This window comes from Alnus glutinosa, chromosome 2, assembly GCF_958979055.1.
Source record: "Alnus glutinosa chromosome 2, dhAlnGlut1.1, whole genome shotgun sequence".
NCBI lineage: Eukaryota > Viridiplantae > Streptophyta > Magnoliopsida > Fagales > Betulaceae > Alnus > Alnus glutinosa.
The window spans coordinates 7,254,365-7,265,466 of NC_084887.1; the positions used below are offsets into that span (position 1 = coordinate 7,254,365).

At 33.5% G+C, this 11,102-nt stretch overlaps 1 protein-coding gene and 1 long non-coding RNA gene across 2 annotated transcripts; both read left to right on the plus strand.

Moving 5' to 3' along the window:
* Positions 1 to 1,215: 1,215 nt before the first annotated feature.
* On the plus strand, positions 1,216 to 5,652 carry LOC133862005 (uncharacterized). The gene is made up of 7 exons (XM_062297840.1): positions 1,216 to 1,770; positions 2,604 to 2,744; positions 2,837 to 2,950; positions 3,036 to 3,209; positions 4,076 to 4,191; positions 5,228 to 5,309; positions 5,438 to 5,652. The coding sequence occupies exons 1-7, from the start codon at positions 1,357 to 1,359 to the stop codon at positions 5,441 to 5,443; spliced, it is 1,047 nt and encodes a 348-aa protein (XP_062153824.1). The 5' UTR covers positions 1,216 to 1,356; the 3' UTR covers positions 5,444 to 5,652.
* A 2,187-nt stretch (positions 5,653 to 7,839) lies between these two features.
* Positions 7,840 to 9,257, plus strand: LOC133861238 (uncharacterized). Its single transcript, XR_009898982.1, has 2 exons — positions 7,840 to 8,191; positions 8,958 to 9,257. It is a non-coding gene; the product is annotated as an uncharacterized LOC133861238 (long non-coding RNA).
* The last annotated feature ends 1,845 nt before the right edge of the window (positions 9,258 to 11,102 follow it).

The window sequence follows — 11,102 nt, forward strand, 5'->3', positions numbered from 1 at the left end:
CATTGCTCATAAAAATGCTTGGAAAAACACTGTCCCTAAACCTGATGACTAGACAACTTCTCACCCTGAACATCTTAAAGTCAATTTTGATGTGGCAATGAAATCCTCTTTTTGCAGTGGTAGCAGTAATGGTGAGTAACAATCAATGTGATATAATAGCAGCCTACGCTAAAAGACTACCACAGCAAGATGCCAGCTCCAGTGAAGCACAAGCAGCCTTGTTAGCAATGAACGTACATAACAGTCTCTCATGGCTAGGAAGGTGATTTCCTAGTGGTGATCTTGGGCATTTACAATCCTTCTCTCACACAAGAATGGCATATTACAAGTATTGCTACAAACATTCAGCAAAAGCTCATCCTCTTTCTCGACAGCTCAGCATGGAAGGTCAGCAAATATGCCAATTAAAGGGCACACCTTTTAGTTAAATGGGCAACTACTCATAATATTTATGGAAGCATTTTCACTTGTAGTCCTTTCTTTTCTTATGTAAGAATCAGTGACAAAGACCATCCTTTATAACTCTTATCATGTGTATCGATTAGAAGGAAAAAAAAAAAAAAAAAAAAATTACAACTTTAAGATCCAAGATAAAACAAAGTTAATTTAAAGAAAAAAACATAGACTTATTTTTCTTTAGCATTAAAGATGTTTCGGTTACATGTGGTTTAACGCAAAATCAAATGAACCCCTTGGTTTAAAAAAAATTGCAAACAGTACTTTCATCTAATAATTTTAAAACATGACATATCAAACTAATTAACAGCTGTCACATGTTTCATTAATATCATTTTTAAAAAAAATATTTTTAGAAGGACTTGAGCTACTTCCAAATGACAAGAGGATGGTTTAGGCCACCCAATATGACCGGCGTTAGGTGACTCAAACCATTCCAAAATAGTCAAAAAGTGGTTTGGACCATTTGGGAAGGCTCGACCATCCTTTGGCTGGCCATAGGAAGTGGACCGAGCCACCATAATATTATTTTTTAATAAAATTTCATTTCGTTTTTATTTTTTTATTTCTTTTTTGAACAAATTTCGTTTTTATTTTTTAAATAATAGTAGTGAAGCACGTGAAACAACGTATCTAATTGTGAGTGGACTTTAACGTGACACGCCGTTAAATTAGTGTTGGGAAGCGTTTATCAAATGAAGTTCATGGGTCGGTTTGATAGCGTGTTAAGCAATACTATCTGTATCTAAAAAAAAAAAAAAAAAAAAAAAAAAGAAAGAAAGAAGAAGCAATAATATCTGTAACCCTTTTCTTTGTGAATCTGTTGCGCGTGATCCCATACAATAATATTCAAAATTGATTTGAAATTCTCATCTTTCTCTTCTAGAACGTACATTTGCCATGGCTACGCTTAGCAGCATCGCCACCCACAAACTCCCTCAACTCTCCCAATCCATCGCAGAAACCAAGAGACCCAACTGCCCTTCAACTGCCCTCTCCACCCAACTCTTCAACAAGTCCAACCCTTCAAACAATTTCAGCTTCTCAACCCGGAAAAGACGGAACTGGGTAATTGGGTCGGTCACAGAGGACAGAGAGGTGGCTCCAGTGAAGAATAATCTTGCTAAGGACGAAGAAAGCCTTTTGTTGCTCAGTGGGTCTGAAGAATTTCAGCCTGTGTCTTCTTCCAAGGAGAGAGAAGAAGATGATGATCATGATAGGTTGGTTAGCAAAGCTATCAATGCTACTATTGTGCTTGGATTTGGGACCTTTGCTGTCACCAAGTTGCTCACTATTGACAATGAATACTGGCATGTGAGTGGCCTTGTATATCAAGTTTTTGCTTATATTTTCTTTCTTTTAAAGATGGGTATTTGTGTGACTTGGCTTTGCCATTGTTGATTGCGTATATTCTGATAAGTCTTTTATAAATTTCTCTCTTTTGGCTCTTAAAACAACCTTAGATCCACTTACCCAGAAAAAGAAACAGCCTTTAATTGTCAAGATTGTGTTTTATTATATGAGCTTTTGTTAATGTGATGTATTTTTTGCTTAATTAGTTTCTCGGATAATTTTTTGTTTTTTGTTTTTCAGCCTAAATATGTTCTCTGGCATGAGAAAGTGGGGTATAATAGAAATCAATTTCATATTTGTTAATGTATTGATTAAATGATTAAATTTACTTTTTTTATTCATTTAAACTTTTAGGATAAGTGGTGATTTAACATCGTATCAAAGTAGAAATCCTGAATTCAAACCATGGCTCTTTCATTTACTTCCTATTTTAGTTAAGTGTTTTTCGTGTTAGGCATCACTTATTAAAAGGCAGTTTGAGTCCACATGTTTAAAGTAAATTTACCTCTTCCTATCAGCTTAAACTTTTGACATAAGCGGTGATTTACATTACAGGATTTTTTCCCCAAAAAAATTAGATCGACAAACTAAAACAATCATCAAAATTGATGGGATATTGTTAAAATATACTTTTTATGTGGAAAGTTGTTTTTGTGGAAATAAATTCTGTAAAAGAATGAAGAAATGGACTACTATTGAGTTTCTTTCTGTTCTCCATTAAGAAAGAACAATGTTCCCTCTTCAGTGATTGTATTTTCTTGTCACGACCAACTTGGTTGTTTTAATTTTCTCAGGGATGGACCCTTTATGAGGTACTAAGGTATGCACCTGAACACAACTGGATTGCGTACGAACAAGCTCTCAAAGAAAACCCTGTTTTAGCCAAAATGACAATAAGTGGGATCGTGTACTCGCTAGGAGATTGGATTGCCCAAGTATGTGTTTGAAGGAGATTATCTTAAATGACCTATCTGGGTGAAAACGAGTTTTTGCTAATTTTTCTTGTTATTTCCTACTGAATTTGCAGTGTTTTGAAGGAAAGCCTCTTTTTGAGTTTGACCGGAAGCGTATGTTCAGATCAGGCCTGGTGGGGTTTAGTCTCCACGGATCCCTTTCTCATTATTACTACCAATTTTGTGAGGTGATAATTGTTGTTCATATTTGGTCGGTTGGCTTATTTGTTGATTTTCTGTGAATGGCTGAAATCATTTACTTTTGGTTTCCAGGCTCTTTTTCCTTTCCAAGATTGGTGGGTTGTCCCTGCCAAAGTTGCCTTTGACCAAACGGTGTGGGCGGCAGTTTGGAACAGCATCTATTTTGTGGTTTTGGGGTTCCTTCGTTTTGAATCTCCAACCAATATTTTTAATGAATTGAAGACTACATTTTGGCCCATGCTGACTGTAAGAAACCATCCTGGTTACCTCTATAGTTGCTCTAAACATCTTTAGATTGTGTCTGACAACTAGTTTGTTACCATGGTTGTTATCTAGTTTTATAAATAAAAGAATTGGATCTGCTGTCCATAAATTTGGCTTAATTTAATACCTATATATCCCATGTAAATGTTGCTCTTTAGTTTTTATTCTTTATGGATCTTAGATTTCTCTCACACTTTCACTGGCACAATTAGTCTTATCATAAAGGTAAAAAGAACAAGTAAAAAAATTATGATGATAGTTTTATTAGAAGTTTTCAACCTTGTAACAAACCAATGTGATCTACTTACTGTCTAAATTTTGAAGTTTGATTATACGTGTACAGAGCTTCTATAACAGTTCAGTGTGGTCTAGACTGGAGCAACTAATATCCACCTTCTTTGACAGTACTTGGGAAGCTCAAAATGACTTCTGTATTTAAGTCCTTGTGTTATCCAGGTCTAAGTGCTAAAAAAGCACATTTGAGTATTAAGAAAAAAAAGATTTGAAAACTAAAAGATCGAAAGAGATACTGTTTTTCAATTTATAGTGAGCGGTCTTTGTAGTCCATTTATACCTAAAGACCAACGTAAATATGTGAAAAGGCATTACTGAGTAAATTTTATGTTTTTCCTTTTTTCCTCTCTTGAAAAAAAAAATGATTGAAAGTTCTAAGAAGAATAACACAAGAATTTTATTAAGTGGTGTTCTTACAGTTCTTATGTTTTTGGCGTTTGATGCAATTTGATTCATTTGAGTTCTGTCCAACATAAATTTGATTTATCAGCAAGTCATGTATTCAATTTATATGTGAGGAACAGCATCTTTTATTGTTATGATTTGCTTTACAGGCTGGGTGGAAGCTTTGGCCATTTGCCCATCTGATAACCTATGGTGTTGTCCCTGTTGAACAAAGGCTTCTTTGGGTGGACTGCGTGGAGCTCGTCTGGGTTACCATACTCTCAACGTAAGTATCTAAAGATGTCTATTATATCTTGTAGTGTACTCATATGTGAGAACTTATATACAAGCTTGCATGTGTTGCCATTGCACCCATTTGACAATGCCTATCTTTTCATCTATTCTGGCTTCTGATTCAGCAGAATCTTTATAAACAGTTTAGTCACCTTATACCAATCAGAATTAAAATTAAAAAAATAAAAAACCCAGAGAGAATGTTCAAATTTTTAATGATTTGTAGAAGCCATTAGATTCTACGAATCTTTATGACAATTTTTTTAGATGGAAGAGCATATTTTTTTAGATGAAAAAGGGCAATTGATCAATTGGGGGAGATAAAGAACGAACATCGTATGGTATAAAATTAAATATATAATGGTTCTTGCATCGGAAACACTAAAAATATCAAAAAAATTTACGAGTAGTTGTTGGGGGCAATAATTTGTGTGGACAAAGCTTTTTTTTATTTGTTTTTCTTTTTCAAATTGGGTTAAAAGAAAATTTTCTAGTCCAGCTTATTAAATTGTTATTTGTCCAAAATGCACGTGAGAATTCTATTAAAAATACATGTGAAAATCACATGCGTTTTAGACAGATGATAGTTTAATAAATTGGATTTGAATAATTTATTCTACTTCAGTTTGGAGGAAAACTATATACAAATTAGTATTGGTAAGGCGACACTATCCTCTTTACATAATTTACCTTTCTTTTCTATTTCGTACATAGCATATAAATCTGTGTTTATCTTGTGTCTCTCCTGCCACATTTGATGACTATCAGCAGCAGTACGTCAAGTCAGTAGTTTCCTTCATTTTTTTTTTTTTTTTTTTTTTTTTTGCTTTTTTGGAAGTGTGTTGAGGGCCACATGATACATGGTTCATCATTAGACATGTTTACACTATAAATGCCCTAAATGAGCTTAATCTTCTTATTTCTTTCCTATTTTCAAACCAGTTGTTAGGTATGGTAACTTGCTAAGGTCTAAAATTGTTGCTGTAGACTTCTCTCTCTCTAACACTGGATAAGTTTTTCCTTTGTAGTTATTCAAATGAGAAATCGGCAGCACGAATATCTGACGTATCATCTGAAGCAAATCCAGCTTCTTCATCAGGACCTCCTAAGGTATAACTATCTGCTGTTACAGTGTCTCTCTAAGGCCTGGTTTGAAACAAAAATCTTCCTCAATATTATGTATGTCCTCCATCCTAATGTGCTAATATATGTCAGTATTTTTTGTGGTCTATTGCCAGGAGTAAATGATTTGGAAAGCGTGGAAATAAGAGAAACTTTTCTAAGGCAGTCACAAGTAGTGATTGACCATGTTACACTTATTTCTTGAAGCCTGAGATTGTCAATTGGAATGTGAAGAAGTATGGACCCTTATAATCTCTTACCTGCTGCCTTTGTTTATACCTCTGTAATTACTTATAAATAAATAAATAAATAAAAGTCCTTATTTCTGTAATTTCTTCTTTGGAGGAAGAGGTGGGGATTGTGTTAAGGTTGAGACAAATATTTGTTATTAATCAAATGGTAGATCAGCACATCATAAAGTTTTGTAAAAGATGTTGATGCAGAGAAAATCAAGCATAAGCTTTGAAGATTATTTCTTAAACAAGATCAACCCAAGAATGAAAATCATCTTACAAAATATTTGAAGATTATTTTTAGAATAATATATTTTACTTTTTGAACAATAATTTTATTTGTTTCCAAGTTTACAGTTATGTTTTATATTTTTATTTTTTTATTTTACTCCAAGTATTCTGCTTGGAAAATGCTCAAACTTGCTTATATAAAGGCATGTCTGTATTATTTTGAAATCAAGTTTTAAAGTATCAATTAAATTTTAGTCTTTCAGAGTTATTTATATGTTTGCATATTTGGGACAGTTAGGGTATTTCTCTTTCTTTTTTGTTATTTTCCCTCTTCTTGAATTCTTTTTTCAAATTTCAATTCTTAGTTTATGTTGTTAATATACGTTGCCATAACAATTTTAATTCTGTCCCACGTCCGATGTATTCTATCTCAGTCTCCATGTATACCAACTCTTTAAGGACTAGTGTAGCAATATCTATTGAAGATACAACAAGAAATTCCTAGTACTTGGTGAATAAAAAAGTGGCTCACCAAAATAGAGAAAGTAATTTTTAATAACTTTGGTGAAATTACTAAAAAAGCTTTTTTTTTTTTTTTTTAAGTGTAAATGATATTGTCTTGGATGTACCTTCTCACAGTAAAGTAAAGTTAGAGCTACATTTTTTTGGCATCCCCATCACTTCAGAATGGAATCGATCTGATAAAAAGGTTGACGACCTTTTAGCCTTAAATTTGAGGCATATCATCACCCCAGCTGGGCCACCTCCCATTTGGTTAAAGGGGTGGATGAATTACTCTTGTTCCAATTTTTTATTTTTAATGTGCATTTATAATTATTATTATTTTTTTTTTTTTAGAAAAATACCCATATTTCTTTAAACTCACACCAAATTGTTAATGTTACCCTTCAAACTACTAATTGTGTTAATTTCTCTCTAAGGGTGCGTTTGGGATTGCGATTTCGTAGAAAAAAAGTGCGATTTTAAACCAAATCTCAGAAAATGAACCGTTTGGAAACTGCATTTTTAAAAAATTGCGATTTGAAAACGTAGAAAAATGCTTATTCAAATCGCAGACAATGGGGTGTTTTTTTGAAAACGTGATATTTTAAAAGGTTAAACTGCAATTTTGCCAAACGCTTAATTGCGTTTTTAAAAATCACTTTTTAAATCGCACATTTTAAAATCTTTATTTTTAAATCGCACTTTTTAAAATCGCAAACCCAAACGGACCCTAAATTACTAAAAAATGTCAATGTCCCTCCCTAAAGCCAACAAAAAGACACAAAATAACCCCCCAAAAAAATTGAAATAAGACAAATATATCCTTATAAATTCAAAAAAAAAAACTAAAAAACTAAAAAACAAAAACAATTTGTTTTAAAAAATAATAATTTAAAATAACAATTTGTTTTTTGAAAGATTGAAAAAAAAAAAAAAACCATTATTTTAAGTCAATTTTTTTTAAAAAAATAACAATAAGAGAAAATTGAAAATCCTAGGAGGTGGCCCAAACTGACAATTATATAAAATCAAAATCTTAAAAAAAAAAAAAAAAAAAAGATTTTTATTTCTTTTATTCTTTTCTTTTTTGAATTTTTTTTTTGTTTTTATATAATTTTAAGAATTTTTTTATAGTTTTATGAAGGATATTTTTGTCATTTGGGGCACATTGACATTTTTTTTGGTAGTTTAAAGGAAGATATTGACACAATTGTTAGTTTGGAGGTACATTGACAATTAGATGATAGTTTAAAAAGGGTATGTGCATTTTTATATATATATAATGATGAAACGTGTATTAATTTTAGTTGGTATTGGTGTAGTATTTAATGTTTCCGTAAAAAAAAAATTATTCAAAATTTCGGTGTTGGAACCTATTTTATATTTTGCATATCATAATAAGTTCTCAAAAATATTTTTACAAGCTTATTGGAAATCGATGTAATTACATGAATTTATTTGCATTTTTCGTTTAATTTAAAGAGTTTAATGAAAGAAAAAAACTGTGTCGTATTAGCTATACGGTGGGCTTGAGGCCCAATATACTCCAGACGAACACAGAAATTGCAAAACCAAACACAAAGTCAAAAAAAAAAAAAAAAAACCCTATAATTTACCGGTATTTTGAAAAAGAGCCCAAGATCTGCAAAATCAATTTCACCTACGACCCCCAGATCCCTGACCCCAATGGCGAAGCTGGAAGCGCTGGACGAACCCAAGGACGAGAAGGCCACCGCCACCAACAAGAAGAACAAGTACAAGAAGAGGAATCACGGGTCAACGAATCTCTTCGTCGTCGTTGATTACCTTTTCCTCCTCATATTCTTTGGGTTCCTCTGCTTCATTCTCTGCGAGATCGTTGGCATTTGATTCCTAAAGACGACCCATATTTCTTTTAGCCAGGTCCACCTCGAATCCTTTTTCCTTTTTCTTTTTTCTTTTTCTTCTTTTATATATATTGTGTTTGATGTGTTTATCTGTGATTTTTATGGTTAACTCGCTAAACCCTTTATGGGTTTTTGTTTGTTTCTTTTTGGGTAGAGACGATTCACTGAGAATTTAATTGGGAGAGAAGAGAAATATTTAAATTTATGATATTGTATACTTGGTTATATACTATGAGTTTGTATATGAAATATACTTGGACTTTGAGAACATTATTTTGTATGTGTTTATTATCATTTTGGTCATTGCATTGGTACACATTTTGATCTGAAAATTGCACTTTGATGTAAAAAAAATGGGTGTCTTATTCGGGTACAATCCCATTGACAAATGGCTTTTAACAAGAATTTGTGATTCTTCAAACCTTGAATAGTGTTGGATGAGAATCATGTTAGGACGATGTTGCCATGTTACCTGTTTTCTTTTTGTGAAGCTTTGCTTAAAACTTTGATTCTTTTTTAGCCTTTGTTGCTTGGTTTCAAGTACTTGAAAATTGCAAGTACGATGGAATCAATGGATGGAAATATTTTCTTTAGGGTGATTCTGAGAACAGAATGTTTAAGAAAGCATTTTGACGATTATTGTGAGCCAACTGAATGTTTAACATAGGAGCCTTAGGAGGCATTTACACTAACACGAAACTAGAATTTTACATTGACTGACATTGTGTGGAATAAATGATTAGTATCCATTAATAATTACACTTTATTTCACATTTAAACAGTTCTTTTGCTGGGAATTTGTGTGACATATCTTGGCTGCAATGTTCGAAACAGTTCCAAGCTGGAAGGCACTTGCCGGAGTTGGCTTGGTCAGATTCAGATCATGTGATTTTAGAGTTGTAATGTATTTCTTGATTTTGAGGAATCATGTGCCTTTGTTATAAAAGAAATTTTGATACTATATTTTTTGTCTTCTAGTCTCTTTCCTATTGGCTTTTCTTCATGTATTGTGTGATGGATAGAATCTTTTGTGGAATTAATGAATGATGTTATCTGAGATCTGTTTTCGCTATTAACTTCTACTCCTTGTCTGGATTTGATCCCAATGAACCTCTGCCATGTGTACTTTTCGGTGCAGTCAGTAAAAATTTGCTTATACAGTAACCCATGTAGAATTATTGTGATTAACTTATTGATTGTCCGAATTTGATTATGGGGAGTTTTTTTCAGCGTTTACATCAAGAAATGAAGTTTGACAATTGAAAGCCATGTCACATCTTTTTGACTATTTGGTTATCATGATTTTTTTTATTTTTTTTTTTATTTTCTTTGGCTCATAGAAAAACATCTTTTGGAGTTGCTGCTTAGACTTTCCCCCAGACAAATATGCTAAACAGAGGGATGTTGATGCATCTAATATTATCTCAAATTTATTGATAGGACCAAGTCTTCAGTATCAATAACTAGAATAGTTAATTCTTTAAATATAGTTGGATGGTTTAATCCTCATGATTGGAAATAGTTTTGCCATGAGGTATAAAAGCTAATTAATTAGGCTTCTTTCTGATCAATGGATAGCTTGTGTACTGTCCAGTAGAAAATGAAGGATAGTTTCAGGAATGAAACAAAGGACATAGTTGTGATAGCAAGCAGCACATTTTTACTTCTTTTTTACATCTTAGAAGAAACATTTGATTTTATAATCTGTGTGAGGATGAAATGAATTAAAGGAAAGTGACAATTTAAGTGGTTCTCATCTACTTGAAAAAGGGTAAGGGGGACAAGCAGAGGTTGAAACCCCCTACTTGGGCGTAATCGTAGTAGCATTTTGCCCCGTTAAGGCACCAATTAGGAGAGACTTAGATGGACCCGCAATGCGGAAGACCGCATGCACTGCCTCAAGACGGGCCAAGCCATAGCTTTGCTCTAACCCCTCCAAGGGCATAGTACTGTTGAGCAAGGACTAATGAGTATGAGTCTTGCCCCCTAGCATTGTGACCATGGTGATTTGAACTTGAAAATAACTTCCATAAGGACTTGGCATAAATCAAGTCTTTTTTGCCCTCCAATAGAGAATGGACACATCGTGTATTACACCAAATTAGATAGAGAGGAAAACACAGGATTTTCTTTCTTACAAACCCACCATTTCCCCATTTAGTCGTGATAAAAATAAAAAATAAAAGAACCCATGTATCCACTGCCCACCCCACTAAGCCACCGCCACCTCCCTCTCCTACCTTTTGTCGCAAGTCTGATGCTCCCATAAACCAAAAGTAAACCAGACATAAGCCAGAATGGCTCTAGTTTCGTTGCGGTTTGGGTCCTGTTGGAGTAGTGGCAGGGGAACATTTGGTGGCGTCCGACAGCGCTTGATGGAGGAGAGGGCTTCGGCGACGGTGGCAGTGGGGTGGGCAGTGGGTATGTGGATTCTTTTATCTGAATGGAAAAACAATGGGTTTTGTGAGAAGTAAAAATTCTGTGTTTTCCTCTTTATTCTCATTTGGTGTAATTTCTTATGTGTCCTTTCTTTATTGGAGGGCACAAAGGACCTGGTTTATGCCAAGTCCTTATAAAAGTTATTCTCTTCAAACTTATGCCGTCCCCCTCACCAAACCACTTGAGACTTCTCATTCAAGACTGAATTTGGCTTTTAGGAATGTACCAATTCTTAGGATCTCTAATCATGGCGGAACCATTTGCACTAGTATATTCCGTGCTAAATGTTGATTACAATACTCTGACTGTGATTCCATTTTCAAAAATTATTTGAGGAACCCTACAAATCTTCACTTTTGATCAATTTACATTAAGCTTTCACATCTAAAAATTGAAAGTTATTCAATTTTGTCTCTTGATATTCTGAGTGAAACTTGGCATAACACTAGAAACATTTTTCACACTTAATTGTGAAACTACTATATAAA

What these genes read in the sequence shown, in the direction of transcription:
- LOC133862005 (XM_062297840.1), top strand. Translation starts at nt 1,357, where the DNA reads ATGGCTACGCTTAGCAGCATCGCCACCCACAAACTCCCTCAACTCTCC. An exon ending in TAGGAGATTGGATTGCCCAA is followed by an intron (nt 2,745 to 2,836) that starts GTATGTGTTTGA and finishes CTGAATTTGCAG; the next exon opens with TGTTTTGAAGGAAAGCCTCT. An exon ending in ATTACTACCAATTTTGTGAG is followed by an intron (nt 2,951 to 3,035) that starts GTGATAATTGTT and finishes TTTGGTTTCCAG; the next exon opens with GCTCTTTTTCCTTTCCAAGA.